This window comes from Orbicella faveolata, unplaced genomic scaffold (genome assembly GCF_042242905.1).
Source record: "Orbicella faveolata isolate gen_17 unplaced genomic scaffold, um_ofav_v1 contig_25, whole genome shotgun sequence".
NCBI classification, from domain to species: domain Eukaryota; kingdom Metazoa; phylum Cnidaria; class Anthozoa; order Scleractinia; family Merulinidae; genus Orbicella; species Orbicella faveolata.
The window spans coordinates 7,015,001-7,034,091 of record NW_028301553.1 but is presented as its reverse complement, the minus strand read 5'-3'; the positions used below and the strand labels follow the sequence as shown (position 1 = coordinate 7,034,091).

The 19,091-nt window shown below is 39.7% G+C and overlaps 3 protein-coding genes and 1 pseudogene across 4 annotated transcripts in view; all 4 read left to right on the top strand.

The window, feature by feature from the left end:
- Positions 1-3,494: 3,494 nt before the first annotated feature.
- On the top strand, positions 3,495-5,074 carry LOC149108772 (ATP-dependent DNA helicase PIF1-like). Its single transcript, XM_089293334.1, has one exon. It carries the CDS (start codon positions 3,704-3,706, stop codon positions 4,775-4,777), a length of 1,074 nt encoding a protein of 357 aa, XP_089149460.1. The 5' UTR covers positions 3,495-3,703; the 3' UTR covers positions 4,778-5,074.
- A 2,109-nt stretch (positions 5,075-7,183) lies between these two features.
- LOC149108771 (2-acylglycerol O-acyltransferase 2-like) lies at positions 7,184-13,028 on the top strand. Its single transcript, XM_089293341.1, has 4 exons — positions 7,184-8,341; positions 9,770-9,989; positions 10,371-10,549; positions 11,689-13,028. The coding sequence occupies exons 1-4, from the start codon at positions 7,915-7,917 to the stop codon at positions 11,841-11,843; spliced, it is 981 nt and encodes a 326-aa protein (XP_089149467.1). The 5' UTR covers positions 7,184-7,914; the 3' UTR covers positions 11,844-13,028.
- Positions 13,029-18,224: 5,196 nt separating this feature from the next.
- The window catches only part of LOC149108770 (uncharacterized), a 7,223-nt gene continuing 6,356 nt past the window's right edge, over positions 18,225-19,091 (top strand). The window contains exon 1 of the mRNA XM_089293357.1: positions 18,225-18,307. The gene's annotated coding sequence lies outside the window, so the exon portion shown is untranslated. The remainder of the gene's footprint in view (positions 18,308-19,091) is intronic.
- Positions 18,230-19,091, top strand: part of LOC149108767 (uncharacterized) — a 48,812-nt pseudogene continuing 47,950 nt past the window's right edge. Inside the window, exon 1 of the transcript XR_016208275.1 lies at positions 18,230-18,307. The product of XR_016208275.1 is annotated as an uncharacterized LOC149108767 (transcript). The remainder of the gene's footprint in view (positions 18,308-19,091) is intronic.

Sequence of the window (19,091 nt, the reverse complement as noted above, 5' to 3'; positions counted from 1 at the left end):
CCATTGAGAGTGGCACCAAAATGTCTGCAAAATTATAAGTGTTCTAGGTGCTCAAGGGAAAAGGAGTCACCAAAAAAATTCTCCAAGGAAGACTTAATGATACCCTCACCAGTACCCAGTGAACTTTCTGGTTTAACGCAAATAGAGGAATTGCTTATTGCTAAAGCTCTTCTTATAATGCATATTTATATTAAACCAGGAGGACAAAGAGGATATTCAGGACATACAATAAATCTTCCTCAAGATGTCAGTGAATTGGCACATTTACTTCCAAGATACCCTAAAGATTTATCAATAATTCTTGTTAAAGTTAAAGGAAAAGGAAATTTTGTTAAAAACCTTTCGGTGAGAAGGCAAGTGGTTTCAGATGCAATTCACTGACTTTAATTTAAAATTTTCTTCAGTTTGCAATAAAATACAAACTTGTCAATGGAAAATTAGTAGATCAACTAAACAATGTAGTACCAAGAGTTTTCCCCACGTATTCATCAAATCCAAAAAGTACAAATTTTGGCTTATACTGTAAGTACCAAATGCTAAGATATAAATCTTGGAAAAACAAACAGGATGATGCATAGGAAAACCAAGCAAGCAGCGATGATGTATTTATTTTACAGTGGAAAAGTTTCTTGGAAGCAAATTTGGCAAAAAAAACACGTGCCTGATTGGCATGGAAAGCTGGAAGACATACAGTCTCTCTCTGATATTCAGCAAAGTGAAAATTGTGTACAACCAGAACAGCAACGCGAAGAATGGATGGTTTTAGCAGACTTCATTAACTTAACTTATACAAACAATTTTGAAGCCTCATCAGAAAATGACTGGCACAGCTACAGTTATTCATACACCCCACAGCAACTGTTAGAAATGAGTTCTTGGATAAAATCCAAAAGACAGTTTTATGAAAGTCAAGAACAAAACTTCAATGTAGATATAAATACTTTTAGTAGCATGCAGTCACTTGCAGACAATATAGTGAGACCATTTCAACAACCCGGACCCTCAGTCACCTTTGCATTTGATAATAAATGGCTTTGCTGGAACAGGCAAAAGTTACCTTATCAATGCATTAAGAAATCGTCTACAAAATAATTGTACTGTGACAGCAACTACTGGAAAAGCTTCATTCAATGTAAATGGTATAACCATTCACTCACTTCTGAGCTTACCTGTTGGCCCCAGGGGCAACACAGATCTCAAAGGCCAAACCCTAGTAAGATTACAAGATAAACTACATGACATTAAATACATACTTATCGACGAGTACTGTACGGGTCCGCAAATGATCCCGGACCGCAAATGATCCCCAAATTGGACCGCAAATGATCCCGGACCGGAAATGATCCCCGATAAGGACCGCAAATGATCCCGAGTAAAAAATAACGAATGGCATGGATGGTTGGATGGTGTGGATAGGGAATTGGCGTACGTGAATACCGATGTTTTTATTAAAGCCATCTTATAATTATAATGGCTTACAACTTGCTTTTTTTTTTCGTACTTTCGACTAAATTTTGTTGCTAACTACGATGCTATGAATATCACCACTCAATCATCAAAACACGCGTTGGCTTGCATTTCTTTGCAATTCTCAGTAAAATTATGATCAGTGCAACATACACTACATAACCTCCTTTGTTAAACATAGATGTGTCGGTGTTATAGTTAACTCACATCTTATCAGCCATTAACGCCACTCGTCTAAAGTTTTAAACTAAAATCTAACCATGAAGCAACTATTAAGGAAGACGCTGTCACCTGAGTAGACCCACAAGCCTACAACGCTTCATCACTCTGTAAAACACCTAGTGTGTAGCACTGGAAATTTGAACAAATTTATTTTGTAATTTTTCCTTGGTCGTATTTTGGCTTTAATTCCTCGGAAATGACTACTTGAGAATTCTAAGAAGCCAAAATTCCAAGCTATAGTTATGAAGTTCAGCTTCATGACCAAGCAAGGCCAAGGCTTGCGCGGGTCGGTACATTTCGCTGACCCCTAGTCCATGGACTACCCCGATGGACCTGGTCCATGGACTACTTGAATGGACTACCCATGGACTACCCTAAATGGACCACCCTGAAATTTGTGGCAAACATAAATTTAACGATGCTAGAACCCGAGCAAAAGATGCGATCGATCGACAAACACATTACGGAACACTTGCGATTTAACAGATTTAACGATCCCGAACAAAATCAGATCAGAACAGTTGTGATTTAATCCTCAAACGTTTCCTATCTTAACATCTGGACCTTTGTCACAAAATATTGGATTCGAGCGAGTTTTCCTTTTGTTTAATACCTACAGTATAACACACGACATTCACATAACCCCATACACCCTTACACCACCATCTTGTATTTCTTCCCCCTGGCCAAATGAGTGTAGCTAGCAGGCGCAGTAGTCGCTCACGAGTCGCTCACGGTCGATCACAATATGAAAAGGACGCTAGATGGTAAGTGGAAATTTGGCATATATAATCACATTCATCTCTGACTTGTGAGCCAGTTCTTTACGCCATAACAGGGAACGAGAAAAGTAACTCATTTCCTCTATTTCAGTTGTAATATTTTGTTGCAAAGGTCCAGTTGGGGATTAAATCTGTTACATCGTAAGTGTTCCATAACTGTGTTTGTCGATCGATCACATCTTTTGTTCGGGTTCTAGCTTTGTTAAATTTATGTTTGCCACAGATTTCAGGGTGGTCCATTTAGGGTAGTCCATGGGTAGTCCATTCAAGTAGTCCATGGACCAGGTCCATCGCGGTAGTCCATGGACTAGGGGTCAGCGAAATGTACCAACCCGGCTTGCGCTTCGTTTTGACAAGTTAGCTGTTTGATAGATGTTTGATACTATCGCCACCGATATTTCGAGAATGTTTACAAGTATGTGTTTTTCTAAGACTTCTAATTCAATAGATCGTCTTCACGTGACGTGTTTTTATCCTCATCAGGCGTAAGAGGCGGTATATTTATATCTGTTTACAATTAGTGTGCTTCGATTGGAAACCGGAGCATTTTGAATTTCAGGGTTATGGAGGTTGCGTGACAAAAAGCTACGATCGAGTTTGTTGAAAAATATATACTTATCTCATGATTTTGGGCCTTTTTAGAAGTTAGAGCATTAGGAAAAGTGCTTATGTAAATGCTTGTTTCTTTAGTACTGATAATTAGTCGCCTAGAAAGCCAAAGCAAGTTCCAGATGTTTACACTATATTCCGGCCGCCATATTGGTGTACCACGGATGTATACCAACATGGCGTTTTCTTACTGGGCTCTGTAAATTTCTGGGAAACATTTACGACGAATTTCTGAAGTTTGGGGAAACGCACAGGCCTAAAACTTGGAGAAGTGTCTTATTTAGTTATCTTCTATAGCGTACATCACAATTTCTTAGCTTTTTCCATTGGTTGGTTTTCGATTTATGATTTTTTTTATTGCGTGACAGTGAAAACGATCTGTACAGTTCGAAGAACAAAACAGCAACTGTGGAATATTTTTTTGCAAAAATGATAAAACATGTTTTTTAGTTCATAATTTTTGTACATGTTCTCACCTTCCTCTGATGTAAATCCATGCCATTCCTTACTTTTTGATCGGGATCATTTGCAGTCCAATATGGGGATCATTTCCGGTCCGGGATCATTTGCGGTCCGGGATCATTTGCGGTCCTGGGATCATTTGCGGACCCGTACAGTACTCTATGATTGGTCAAACATTGCTTGGCTGGATTGATAAACGCTGTAGGCAGGCAACTGGACAACAGGAGGAAGTTTTTGGACATGTATCAATTATTTTAATAGGAGACCCTGCACAATTACCACCTATCGCAGACAAACCTTTGTATCATGCAAAGCCATCAGGGGTTCTAGGTGAACAAGGCCATCTTGCATATTTGATGTTTGACAAAGTTGTAAAATTAACTCAAAATCAAAGAGTTCAAGGTTCTAACCCAGAACAGGTTTCTTTTAAAGATTTATTAAAGCGTCTCAGAACTGGAGATTCAACTACAGAAGACTGGCAACTTCTTCTTACTCAACAGCCATCAGCGGTACCCAATCTACATGAATTTGAAAATGCAATAAGACTATTATATGGCAATGATCAAGTTGCTGCTTTTAATTATGATCAATTATTAAAGCTTCATAAAGCAATAGCCAAAATCGAAGCTCGTCATTCCTCTTCCATTGCAAAGGCTCTTTCTCCTGAAGAAGTGCGCGGATTAGTTCCTACCTTGTTTCTAGCCAGAGGAGCTTATGTGATGCTAACTATGAATTTGTGGTCAGAGTTTGGGCTTTGTAATGGTGCTACAGGAAAAGTAATAGATATTGTTTATGCAGACAACCATTCACCGCCAAACCTACCTATAGCAATAATAGTTCAGTTTGACTATTACACAGGACCATCATTTATTGCGACTTTGCCTAAATGTGTTCCAATTCCTCCTATTACTGTTACTTATCAGTCACTTGACACTAATATTCGTGAACGACGGCAAATACCATTAAAGCTTGCATGGGCAATAACAATACATAAAAGCCAAGGACTTACTCTATCAAAAGCATGGATTGATATTGGACCAAGTGAAAAAGCGGCAGGAATTACATATGTTGCAATAAGTAGAGTTGGATCACTTCACTCTTCTATAATCGAACCTATGACATTTGAGCGGCTAACAAGTATTAAGAAATCTTCTCAATTTCAATTCAGGCTAAAGGAAGAAAACCGCTTGGGTAAATTAGCAGAGGATACAGAATCACTTTTAATGAGAAAATAATTTCCATTAGTTTTGTGTTCTTTTAAGCCACCAAAATATTGAATGGAAATTCCTGCATCAAAATCACTTTAACCAACAACAAAAAAATGTCCTCAATGTACTATTCACTTATACGCATAAATTTCTGTAGTATATTTATTTTTTGGTGTATAATAATAGCAATAACAACAATAGGAATAATCTAATTGATTGTTACTCTGATGAGTTTTCCTACATTGTAAAATACAAAATCTCTGGACAATTAAACAATTCTTTACCAGCATGTATGTAACATGGCAAAAGGTACATGTATACAAAGAAAAACAAAAGTTTAAACTGCAAGTTACATTACATTATGATTTTCTTTCACAGGCAAAAATGTCTTCAAGCCCTTCAGAACGCAAAGGTAAATTATTTGTTCTATACTACACTTACTAAACCTTCTAACAACTTACCTATAATTCCATACTTTGCTATTGAAGAAATGCCAGGCAATATAAAGTAAGTTTATTGTTCTGATTGCCTGAGTGTTCCTATGATACAGATTGTTTAAATCTTTTATGAACAACTGAAGTTACATTCAATTTCTGTATGAAATATTCCTCATTGTATTGTAACAAATTACTTCTGTTTTTGTTTTGTTTTGTTTTGTTGTTTTTTTTTTCCAGAAAGTAACCTTGGCTTTATCCACACTGTATCACCCATGAAAAAAGCATATATACCTACGTAGCTTTCATCGTATTAATTCCCAACATATACCTACACAGCCTACATCTCATTGATCCCCCTCATATACCTGCACAGCCTACATCTCATTAATCCCCCTCACATACCTACACAGCCTAGATCTCATTAATCCCTACATATACCTACACAGCCTACATCTCATTAATCCCCTACATATACCTACACAACCTACATCTCATTAATCCCCAATATATACCTACACAATCTACATCTCATTAATCCCCTACATATACCTACACAACCTCCATCTCATTAATCTCCCTCGTATACCTACACAGCAATACATCTCATCAATCGCCTACATATACCTACACAGCTTTCATCGTATTAATTCCCAACATATACCTACACAGCCTACATCTCATTGATCCCCCTCATATACCTGCACAGCCTACATCTCATTAATCCCCCTCACATACCTACACAGCCTAGATCTCATTAATCCCTACATATACCTACACAATCTACATCTCATTAATCCCCTACATATACCTACACAACCTCCATCTCATTAATCTCCCTCGTATACCTACACAGCAATACATCTCATCAATCGCCTACATATACCTACACAGCTTTCATCGTATTAATTCCCAACATATACCTACACAGCCTACATCTCTTTAATCCCTCACATTTACTTTCCCAATCAAACCTGCAACTCAAAAATCAAACCTACAACTCGCTTACGACTGTTGTGTACGTCAAAAAAATGTCGTAGGATTTTAAAACATGTTTTAAAATGCTACGACAATCGTAGCCGCAATCGATAGAAAATGACGTTTTTTGTGACAAATTTCTTGCGTCAAAATGGCGGACGGAGTTGTTGTTGACTGAGTCACATGAAGCCGTTTCTCGAAAAGTATTGAACGGCTTAAAGCGAAAAATATCTCGTTATAAAGTTTTTTTTTTTTAAAGTACAGGACAGCTAAAATATCTGTTTAGAACTTTCGTTCTGAAAATCCCGATGCAAACTTTTGCATATTTAATTTAGTAAGTAAAAATGTCGTGCGCGTGTAAACGGTCCTTGGTCATGTCGTAGGCCCGTCGTAAGCTTGTGTTATAAGACAAAGTCGTACCGTGTAATTCGGCCCTAAGAACAAATATCCGAGCATATTTTCGCTTCAAATGGAGGCTATTGTGTGCGACCATTGTGTTTATTATCCTTCAAATATTTTTCGCAACACCGGCGATTTTGAAAATTGAGGAATTTCATTCGGATATTCCCCAGTTTTAGCTGGGGAATATTCAGTCATGTGACGCGTTTTGGCCAATCGCGGAAATATTTGATGTATTATAATGACTTCTACTTTCAGTGGTCACTCCCTAAGATTTGTGTTGAAACATATGAAACGTCAAGTAAAAAGGTATCATTATTGTTTTCCAACAACGTGTATTTTTATCATGTTTATCTCCGCAGTTTGCATGCTATTCCTTGTTAGGCTACGATGGCCAAAGAAAAAGAGTATTTACGATTTAGTTTTTGTACTGTTTGGTCGGAAAAATATAACGCCCGGGCGGAGTATGGGGTTGGACGCCTGGATGTTGCTTATACAAGGTAGACGTGTTAATAAACCGCTGTACATGTTTACCTTGCTTGCTTGCAGTTAGCACGGTTAGGTTTGCTTGCGGCTAGTGTCACTCCATTTTGCTTGCGGTTAGCGTCACTCCATTTTGCTTACGGTTAGCGTCACTCCATTTTGTTTGCGGTTAGTGTCACTCCATTTGCTTGCGGTTAGCTTTCATTTGTATGTTAGGGTAACTCTTTATTAATTTATATTACTGTTCATTATATGTAGTTTAAATTTTCGATTTTCCGGCAGCTAGCAGCTCGGTGGTACAGTGGTAAGTAAGGGCATAGTGGCCCGGGTTCGACTCCCAGTGAGGGCAAATTTACGTAGTTCTTTTTCGTCATAAAATAGTTACAAGACTTTTATTTTTAATTTTAAGTCATATTTAGTTGACATACTGTTTCTTCGTTTAGGAACCCGAGAGGAAGTCACCCTCAATCTACGCCCGTGCGGTAGAAACACCCTTCCTTGTCCTCCAGCTGCCATGGGGAACTCCGCTGAAAATAAAAACTGAAGTCCAGATGTTAATATCACGAAACGAAAAACGTTGCGTGACGACCCGAGACTGGCTTTACTGACCAGTAGCATGGAGAAAGTTATGAAAAAGTCGATGAAATTAAAGACGTTAACTACATCTTCCTGAAGAGCAAAACTTAGCTATGGCTCTGTGATTCCACTGATGCCACTTTCCCATGTTACAGCTGTTCTTAGCACTGTGACTTGTGCGAATGACGTACACATGACGTAACCAGTTTTCCGCTTTTATGAAAATCATACACGACAGAGGAGAGTAAATACACTGTACTTATCGATCGCTGTTTCTCGTTCAAAATCGCAGACATGTCGGTTGTTAACTACACTCTGCAAACAGCCAGTGTCACGCTTCTGTACGTGGTGGGTTTCTTAGGAGGAATGCATCTTCTCGGCCTGGTCACGCTATCCTTGTTGTTCTTTTACACACCTCTGTGGCCGTTTGTACTTTTGTATTTATCATGGATGTATCTTGTGGAGTGGAAAACTCCCCAACGAGGGGGAAGAGACCTTCTAAGGAACTTCACAAGGCGGCTTTCTGTTTTCAAGTACATAAGCGATTATTTCCCGATCACTCTCGTCAAGACGAGCGAACTTGATCCTCAGAAGAACTACATCTTAGGCTATCATCCCCATGGTATATTTACCGAGGGAGTATCAATGGCGTTGAATACAGAGGCTTGTGGATTTAGTGAAAAGTTCCCTGGGATTATACCGCATCTGTCAGTTCACTCAAGTGAGAAAACTAGCAGCGCTCACGATATTTGCGATATTCTTTAAAATGCTTTTTCGCGGTCGCTATAAATTTAAAATTTCTTCATTTGAATTATTATATTTAGCATATATTTGTCCCGACTTGTCGAATCTAACATTCCCTCCTAGTGTTATCGAAAAAACATCGTTGTTTTAGGTACTGCATTATTTCTTATATTCTATGAATGTTATTGCTTTATTCTTTCATTTGTATGAAATCATTACAATAAAGAACTCATTTGTAATAGTAATTGGACCTCGTGTCGCATAAATATTATTCAGGCAGTATTCGCGCGAGTTACTTTAAAATCGGACGAGCGTCAGACCGATTTGAAATTACGAGCAAGATCACTCCCTGAATAGACTTGCCACAAGTCGACCTTTGTCGCATATTCAGGCTGTCACGAGGTCCGAGAGCTTCGTTTGAGCCAAAAAGTCGATAGCGCTTTCTATGTATGTTTTGATACCCGTAGGAAAAGCCATTAAAGAGCGCGTAATTGACGTGCGAATGGCGAGCACCGATTATGTGACAAATAGGCGCGCGGAGAACCAATCACGATCGAGAATTTAGTTATAGCTACGATTACGAAGTAAAATCGGTATTGGCATACTGGTGTTCGAGTAAATGGATCATGGATCGGATTGGCATGACATGTAGCATTAGAACCAGCTGTAGCAGTAACAGAGTAGTAACAACGGCATTGACAAAAGAAGTCATTAGTAGCAGTGGCAGTGGCAGTAGTAGAGACCAGCAGTAGGGGCAGTAGAAGTGGCATTGGTAGTGGCAGCAGTAGTACCTGTAGCGGCAAACGTAGTAGCAGCAGCATTCAGTGGCAGAGGCAGAAGCGGCCAGTGGCAGCAGTGGTAGTAGCAGCGGTGGCCATGGCAGTGCCAGTAGCAGTACCGGTAGCAGTAAAAGTGGTAGCAGCAGCATTCAGTGGTGCCAGTGGCAGCAGTATTCATTGGCAGTGGTAGTAACAGAATAAGTGACAGTAGCAGTAGCAGTAGCAGTAGCAGTAGCAGTAGCAGTAGCAGTAGCAGTAGCAGTAGTAGTAGCAGTAGCAGTAGCAGTAGCAGTAGCAGGAGCAGTAGCAGCATTGGCGGCAGCGGTAGTGTATAAAAAAATAGTCGGTTAGGAGCCCATCCGCCCCTGTGGTTCGGTGAGGTCGTAGAAGTAGTTTAATGGTATTTTTGTATTTCCAAACTCATTTGAGGGAGAAGATGTTTCTGTATTGCCCAATATTGATAGAAGTTGATAATTTTTCGTCAAATTGAAGAGTGCAAATGTAAAAAAGACAAAAGTAGAAACGGGAAACGCATGCATGGGTCTTCCTCCTGTAGGTTAATCTGATTAAATAGAGTAAAAGGAACTACCATTGCAATAATTACACAGTGGTTGTTACCTTCATAGGTCTTTTGACGGCTTGGCTATACCGTGACGTTCTCATGCGCCTGAGTGTGATTGACGTGACACGTCCAAGCTTGGAATACACGCTGACACAAAAAGGGGCGGGGCACTCTGTTGTCATCGTTGCGGGCGGAGCAGCAGAGATACTTGACACTCGCTTTGATAGCTACGTGCTGACACTAAAACGTCGCAAGGGATTTATTAAACTGGCGTTAGAGACTGGGTTTGTATGAGATTTTGTGGCGAGAGAATTGTCTGAGATTCGACCCGAAAAATCAGATGCGCTTTACATCATCCGTTCTCGTTGTGGCATGGGGTGCATATAAGGTCTTAACGGATCATTGTAAAGCTTTGCCATCTTGTGCGCGCAAATGTTTGTTAACTGTTCTGAAACAAACTTTAAATTTGCTGCGACTTAAGTAAATGCACTTATTTCTCAGCTTTTCCACGCCTATTTACAATCAAAGCGCAATCTAAGCAATCTCGTATAATGCCTTCTCCTAAACAGCTAACTTCTTCTAAACAGCTTTTTGACGTGATTTACACACTGCACTTGTAGTTTTAAGAAGTTCTGAAATCAGTTCCGCTTTTCTGTTCTTTGCAGATGTGAACTTGTTCCTGTTTTTGCCTTTGGACAGAACAATCTGTTTCATATTTTTGGCGGCGGTTACTACTCTCGATTTTCACGATTTCAGCGCTGGCTTCGATCCAAAACCCAGAGTGGATTTTGTTATTGTTGGGGAGCTTGTATGCTGCCGAGACGATCTCCAATCCACGTTGTAGGTAGGTCGAGCGTTTCACGTGTGCCATTACATTCCTGGCTGATTTTAATTCCCGGCAACGGTGTACAGCCTTAATTTTTCATTAAAGCCAGGAGCCCATGCCACTACTAAAAGCGAGCTTTGTTATCCTTTCCAAGTTTTGCGATTCCGCGGCCTTTCCTTCAAAGGTTCGTTTTCAGATTTCAAGCTAAATTGCATATAAACTCGTGCCATCTATCCTCCAGATCTCAAGTTCCACAATTTGATCCCGCAACCTCGTTCCCAGGATCTCTCATCTTACAGCCCTCCAGGGGGCGGTAAGATGAGAGACCCTGGGAACGAGGTTGTTCATCCCGGTGGGAACTCCCATATAAAATGGACGGGGGGTGCTCGTCGTACATTTTAGGGGTTAAAAAAGCAGTTTTGGTAACTCTTAGGGTGTTCATCCTCAACAGGTCCACAGCGGGAGCTGTTGTGGCACCTTCTACAGGTATTGAGCCGAAAAAAATATCACAGGAGATAATGTGTTGTTTTAGATTTGGTACCTCTTAGGGGTGAAGAAAATGTTAAGCCACACCCACAAAATAGAACCTTGGTACCTGTTAGGGGTTCTTTTCAAAATTTTCGACGAGCATGGACCCCCAGTCGTTTTTATATGGGAGTTCCCTCCCGGGAATTCACTGACCTATTAGCATAGGGGTTGTGACCAATTAAAGCCAAAACTATCGAGTTTTTATGCAGCTCTATAGGACCGTGCGTCCGTGCTTGGATGAACTAAGCTAAGCTTGCGATCTCGACGGGCTCAAAATAGAGGGTCTGTGAACAGGCTAGACTTCGTGTTTTCGATCGAATTTCAAATCCATACGAACTCCTATAGATCGCTCCCTACAATTCCTCATACGTACGTTTTAGTCATCTGTAAATAAACTATTGTTAACGCTTTCGGCAGAGTTCTGAGATCATGCTCGAGATTCGAAAAAAGGGAGATACTAATGGCCAAGCTCTTCAGAAGATCAGGATTATTGATATTTTTCCTTCTTGATATTCCGGCATGTCTGTTCTAAATATTCCATATTGATTTTTTTTCTGAAATATCCCGTTTTCTGTAAACTCCCTTATAGGGCATCATTTATCGGATATTGTTGTTTTTTACTTTGACAGTGGGATCGCCTATTCCTGTGCGCAAAGTTGCTAATCCAAGCCAAGAAGAAATCGACAAACTCCACTCGCGATACATAGAAGATCTTACAGAGTTGTACGAAAAATACAGGGACAAGTATCATCCAACAGACACCTCAGAATTATTGATCGTTTAGCTGCAAATACTGAATAACCTCTCCAGAAATAAACATTATGTTTCGTTTTATCCTCAGCGTAGACTGACAAACGTATCTCCTTAATAAGTTTTGGACTAACACTTCCGGCCTGCGAGAGAGACATCCGAGATTTGGCCCGAATGACATGCATGCATGATAATGCAGGATTTCGCGCGGTCATTTTTTTTTTTTTTTTTTTTTTTTTGCGGTTTTCTTTCGCGTCATGCACGACGGACTAAGCGAAAGAGGGACTACTCGTAGTCTAGTAGAGTGTCGGTCTTAGAATGGCTGTCTTTTGCGCGCGAAAATCCAATACAACAGATTTCCGTAATTAACCAATCACAGACTCTTTTCCTTTCTTTTTATGTGTGCTTTTGTTGCTATCTTGCTGACCCGTAATTACTTTTCATTTAATTTTTTTATTTATTTAACGCTGATGTCAACTGGCTGCTTGGTTCCGCTAGCCCCTATGACTACTCCAGTCAGCCAGTACTCTAATTTTATTATCTGTATTTTCTGTAATAGTTATAAGGCAAGAGAGAGTACAGATAAAGATTGTTGTTTTTGTTGTTGTTCTAAGAGGGTGGCACAGGGTTTTTGCGTGACGCGTGATCGCCCTAAAATTAGCAGCGTGACTGAGACCAAATAAGCCGCGTGACGCAGGACAGGACATCATCATTTTGAAGAGATTCAAAACATCACTCGGATTAATACAGGCTAATTAATTGAAAAACGGATGAAGCTGGGGTTATGAAGAGATTAAAAGCCTTGATAGTGCTTGACAATACACCGGAGCAATTTAAAAACGCAACAATCACCGGTCGTTTTATAATTTTGTTTGAGGAAATCTCGGCCAGGGAAATCACTGACGTGGTTCTCCTGGCCCTACCGTGTTCGAAAAGGTCCGTTTTAAAATGTTTTCCCTCTACACGAAAACTCAAAGCCGGCGTTTTCAAATTCCTCCGATTTGAAGAGCGTTTTCGAAAAGCTCCGTTTTCGTGACGGATTACTTTGGACCGTAGGCCTAACCGTAGAAATAAAGCTGTATGCGTTTATAAATTCCTCCGGCGTCACGTGGATGGAGTCTGGAGCAAACCACGACGTCAATGAGCACCACCAAACAAAAGGCTTAATGAGAAAAAGAAAGGCTGTACAAGTGTGTTAAGTAAACCTTTAAACATTTCATAGCTGTCCTCTGCAAAACAACAACGCAAAATGACCGCGAACGCGAACGATGAGTCGAATTGAACTGCTAATTTTTCGTATTTCCATTTAGCATTGACCGCTGTCATTACATATTTAGCCTGAGCGAGGTTTGAGAGCCATAGGCATCCTGGACAAATTCAATTTTACAAGACGTTGTCCTCGACGCCGCCATCGTCATTGTTAAGATCCCTAAATTTGCATCTCGGATGCTGAAAGGTCGATACACTTGTTTAACGACCGGAGTCTGTCAGCCTAAGTGGCTGCTTTGTGCTTTGCTTATGTTTTATCCTAAGACCAATCGAACGCAGATGAGAGTATCGTGTAAAAACTCTTTGCCCAGCTCTTTGCCAAGATTCTTTTTTATTCAGCGATACAGTTGTCGAGCGTTTAGGTAGGAAGTTTTTCCCTCCTGCTGAAACAATCTCGTTGCTTCGCCGATACAATACCTGTTCATCTTCCCCATTACTACACGGCAATCGTTTGCATCTTCTTCTTCAGTATAGAAGGCTCTGAACACTTATAGGCCATCGTCATCAATATCGTCCTTGAACATGGCGAGTTGATACTCGATCGGGGCTTTGCCGCTGCAAACCAAGTAATTATTACAGTATTTCTTTTGCCATAGCTTCCAGTTCTCGGAGATCTCTCTTCTTAATTGAACTGAAAACTAAAATGTTGCGGGGACAAGGTGGAATAACATTGAAAATTGTGATGCGTTAGGCGGAGAGGCACCGGAAGTTGTTTTCGCTCGTACGCATTCATAGACGATAGACGTTGTCGATGAATTTGAACCCTTTCGCTGCAACATGTAATATTAGGCTTAATCTGACCACTGTAACTCAAGATACACAGGATGAACGCGTATTTTAATATGTAACTCAGAATGGTGAATTGATTATTGGAAAATTGAACCCACTAGTCGTCCCAAGAATACGGCTAATGGGTTAAATGTTCAAAAAAGTCAATTTAGACTAGCGAGTTCAATATTCAAATAATCAGTTCATAATTGCATTCTTGAAACGATTAGGTTCAATATTCAAATAATCAATTCATTATTGTAATCTTGAGGGGTACGCTTCACTTGGTTTGACTGTTTCACTTAGACAACAGTAGACTTATCTCTCAGACAATCACTTCTTAATACTCCTAGCCTTGGTTTGATGTCAAATAAGTCCATTTTTCATGACTAAAAGTCGAGTTCGACCGTAAAGAAGTCAGTTTTGCTTGCATTTCTGACGTAGGCCAGGTTACATAGCAAAAGATGGCATCTCGGGTCTACGCATTGGTCTAAACATGCCATTAGGGACAACGCGTCTCCCAAACCCAAAATGCTTTGGGAACGAAAGAATATCGAGATCGAAATGTATTATGGACCAAAATATAACAAGACAGCGGGAACCTGGTCTCTAACATTAGTAGCGCCTGGTTAATTTTATCATTTTTAGCGGGAAAGGTAAATCCTGAATAAAATTTTTCACTTGAATTGCTCCAAGCATTGTTGAATATTTACGTATAGAATGATCCTTGCAAAGTTGAGCCGTCGACAGGGCAAAACCAGTGCTTACAATACTGAGATGAGGTGGTTTTCCAAAGCTTTTCGCTAGCCCAAAACTCGGCGAGAAATTTCCTCGGAAGCGATCGACAAATTCAAAGCCATGATCTGGGACAATATTTCTGACGATATGCTACCAAGTTATCGTAAGTTTTTCTTTTTAAGAAAAATTAAGAAATGACTTCGTGTGGAGTGATGTTGTGATGTGTAGGCTTATTTTTCCAGGTATATCCTGAACTAGTGCTGGAACCGGCTAAAATATGCAATAAAGTTTATGTAATTTTAAAGATAAACAAAACGAAAATGCGTGCACGGGCCCGAAAAAGTAAAATGATGAAAAATAGAAAATGGGAAATGCTCATTTTGTACCTGAAAAAATGCGATTAGGGTTTTAAAAGGTTTCTTTTCGTTTAAAAATTTTTGTGACATGATGTCCAAGGGTGGAAAGGGGGTTGGGGGCGGGGGGGGGGGGGGTGGGGGATGCTATCTCCAATACAGTATCACAGTTTTGTTGAATTAGAAAGCAGTGACGCTTAGAACTTTATAATCTTATATACATCTTTATCTGCTAGCAGCCCACTCCAACTCTAGTTTTTGAGGTCTATTACCCCACTCCCTTAGAAAATATTTAATAAAGCCAGATGAAAAGTATATCATATTGTTACTAATTAACAGGATTGACTGCAGATGAGCTTGCCAGTCTTGCTGCATCAGGAATGCAAGGCTGGGTCTCTACTGATCACGTCAGGTGGGTTTTAAAACAGCTTAACAACATGCAAAACAATACCATGCTACTATGCCCCAACGTCATTGTTAATATCCACAATGAGATGACGAGGAATTCTAAGTTATTTGACCTTGGACCATTAAAAAGGCTGGTTTTCGCTCTGAATGTGGGACAAAGGAATGGCAAAACTTTCATTGGCAGCCCTCAAAATGGTGGTAATCATTGGGTACTGGTAGATGTTGAGCTGCGACCTTTCATGAACATCACATACTGTGACACACTGGCTTGGCAACCTCCCCCAGACATCATTGACGTCGTCAATGATTTTGCACAGTACATTCCACAAGTTGGAACGTACAAAAAGAGTCATTTGATGCTTGCCCACTCTCCCAGTGCGACTAATTGGCAGGGTCATGAATGTGACTGGCGATGCCGTAACTATTCCCTGCAGAGTTGCACTGATATTTGTGGTGTTATTACTCTGGTGAACGCGGCTGTGGTAGCCATGTACAACCCTCTTTTCCGATGGTTAACGGGTCCAGTGATCAAAGAATCGATCTTCTTGCAACGCCCGACCCAATACTGGTTATATTTTGTGTCGCCCATGAGCAAAGACAAAGCCATGTTCTTGTCTGTACGAAACAAATTTTTAGTTTGTTTATTGTGGAAGTGCCACAACTTCCACTGATGACCACTCCATCTTTCCCTCACCCCCATTAGTGGTCATTATATGGTTTTACACATTGTGCTGGCATTATTTTGAGCATAACAGTGAGGCAAGAGAGTCTAGAATTACGTGGGCATAACAGTGACAAAAACTGGTCGACGTCTTTTGAGCATAATATATAGTGAGATTTTTTGATCATCAAGCATTCACATAATGACAACAAATTTGAGCATTATGTGTAAAACCCTATTTCATGACCCATTTCCAGGACTATTCTGATATTTACAACACATGTTTGCAAACACAAAACCCTTTAACAAAAGAAAGACAACAATGTTGGAAAGGAATACTCCTTCTAACATGAACAAAATGCACCGCCCCATGAAAATGCAGGACATGTGGTTAGTGTAGTACAAAGATAGAAGAGTGCTTTTAGAGACCTTTTGACCTAAGTTTTCATCTATAAAATGGCCCTTGTGATATGATCATTAGCAGGCTGTACATGTTTTCTTGACGATTTTGAACAGCTAGAGATAACTGTGCAACCTGACACTAGCCTTCTAGCAGGCTACTGCCAAATTAGCTTATGTTATACACAGGTCTTTAGCTTCTTCATTGTGAAGAACATCATCATAATTTACTTCTATTAAAATGAAAAAGATCACCAGGGATAATGAAAACCTGGATCTACAGGTCCCTTGGCAAAATTGTTTGTTTGATGCTCTGCTAAATAGAGAAGATAATATCATTATTTAGAGCATTTAGTGTAGGAAACATTCTCGCACTAGAAAATATATGAAATCATTACAAGTCAGACCAGTGAAATTTTAAAAGCTGATTCTAACTGTTTCTGGATGACCCATATGGAACATGCCAGTTCTTTTTCAATTGAAATCATTTTGTTATTAGAAAAAAAAGGACACAGCAGTCATTCAAGACTATTTCAGCAGCTGGTATTAATAATAATGATATTAGACCATGTTTTTTGATGTTCTGTAAAATAGAACAGGGATAAGCATGTGAAATCATTATTGGCATGAGGTGAAACTAGTCTTGTGTTTCACACATTTAACTTCAGTGAGCTGTCGCAATACTGGGCATCGTGCTTTGCATAAATATTTGATCATATCAGCTCATTTCTGTAGGATTTTTATCAACTTGACCCCCACCACAGATATATGCATGTACATGTACATGTAAGTTGTGAATGGCACAGTGAGAACTATATTGATTTTGCAACAAGTTTACTATTAATTTAATATTTTTGCCATACATGGCTTGAGTAACATTCTAAGGAAAATTGGACTCTGAGTACATGTCTGACATCTACTGTCATTTCAATATTGTCATATAGTTACTTCATATTGTTCTAGAGTTTATACTGTTTTTAAGCAACAAATCGGAAACATTACAGATACAAAAAACAGATAAATATTATTATATATTATATTATAAATTTTCAGCCTTTCAATGTTGGTATGTGTGTGGAATTATAATGGGATTACGGTATGAAATTCTGTATAACTGCATTAAGTACACTACAAGCCGTTCTGATTATTGTTAAACAAATTAAAGAAACTACATAGAATTTCTACATAGACAACACAAGCTAAGGTTCGTTTACTACTAACAAATAGGTCAATGAATTGCAAGATCATAAATACCATAGTGCACAACTGATCTGATGAGCAAAAATTTCTGTGACTGAGACGTTCGAGGGATAATTCGTGTTTCCTTTCAGAAATATTTCGAGAAAATGTGGGCTGGTGGTCGCTATCTGCATTTTAAAGCTGAAATTAACCAGGCGTTTCAAGTGTTAGAGACCAGGCTCGCACTGTCTGATCATATTTTGGCCCACAATACATTTCGATCTCGATATTCTATCGTTCCCGATGCATTTTGGGGTTGGGAGACGCGCTGTCCCTAAATGGCATGTAGCTACATAGTAAGCTACGTCGGAGGGTAAGAACTTTTGAAGGGTAGGGAGGAGGGCGAGCTGGTTTTGAATAACTAAAACGTGTGGACCAATCCATCTTAATAAGATAAAAATGTTTATATTCATTGAGAGAAGAGAGGATTAAATTTTGGGTTCCTAGCGTTACACAGTGTTTCTAATTTTGCGATGCGGTGACGAATAGCTAGAGAAATGTTGCATGACATCTCTTGTTGCCAAGAGGACCGAAATCTTGAGATGACGTCATCCGCCCTTCTAACTTCCTCTTTCAGTTTGAAGACTTTGAACCAACATGACGGTGTGGTGCTTGCAGCTTTCAACTTGCTGTCTTCTCTTTCTTGGTTCTCCGTGAATGCAGGTTTGTTGTAAATCTCAGTATTAAAAGGACTGTAACCTGGATATGTAATATTTACTTATGGCTTTCTAATACATCAGTGACAATACTACACTGTTCGGTTTCCTCGCCTAGCGGATCTCTTAACTTGACGACGTTTGACTGAAAACAGCAAAGCTGTGCTGTACTCGTTTGTCTGATCGAGTCTCCCGCTCAATGCGGAAAGCTTGAGCTCTCCGTAGTAGCCAGTATACAGTGTGTATTACAGCGGTTATGTTTGACTGTCGCTGTAAATCAAACTCTTAAGTACGAGCGAAGGAAGCCAGATTGCTTTAGAACCATCTAAAGATGGCTCTCAGATGCTGAGTTGAAATACATTCTTTTGAGTGAAGCTCAATTTTAAAACAGTCTCTGATAGTTATGGATATTGCATCTAACGTCTTTAATATTCAGTTGTCACGGCAAGGTATGGGAAACTCGCTACAGTTTGTTTATCAGTTCTGTTACCCGTTTCAGACTGATCAGTGATCATTTATACGTCTGTTACTCATCGAAATCAGCAGAATCTATAATCAGCATGTTCGACCGCAAAAGAAGCCTTTTGGGATTCATTCTTCCGTCGCTGATGTTATTTTATGCCAGTGACATGAATTCATCGTTGTAAGAACTTTTAATTAGGTGTTTTTTGAGCGTGGCGTCGGCGGAATGCGTCTGATCATTTCAAGCAGAAAAAAACGCTTTGTTCAGGGTGGAACGCAGTAATTCTGCTACAATAACAGTTATTCAAACATGTGATTGTTATGTCCTT

Excerpts from the sequence above, each read along its gene's own strand:
- LOC149108772 (XM_089293334.1), top strand. The coding sequence starts at position 3,704 with ATGATTGGTCAAACATTGCTTGGCTGGATTGATAAACGCTGTAGGCAG.
- LOC149108771 (XM_089293341.1), top strand. The coding sequence starts at position 7,915 with ATGTCGGTTGTTAACTACACTCTGCAAACAGCCAGTGTCACGCTTCTG. Across the intron at positions 8,342-9,769 it reads GCATCTGTCAGTTCACTCAA|GTCTTTTGACGGCTTGGCTA; the intron begins GTGAGAAAACTA and ends TTACCTTCATAG. Across the intron at positions 9,990-10,370 it reads AAACTGGCGTTAGAGACTGG|ATGTGAACTTGTTCCTGTTT; the intron begins GTTTGTATGAGA and ends TGTTCTTTGCAG.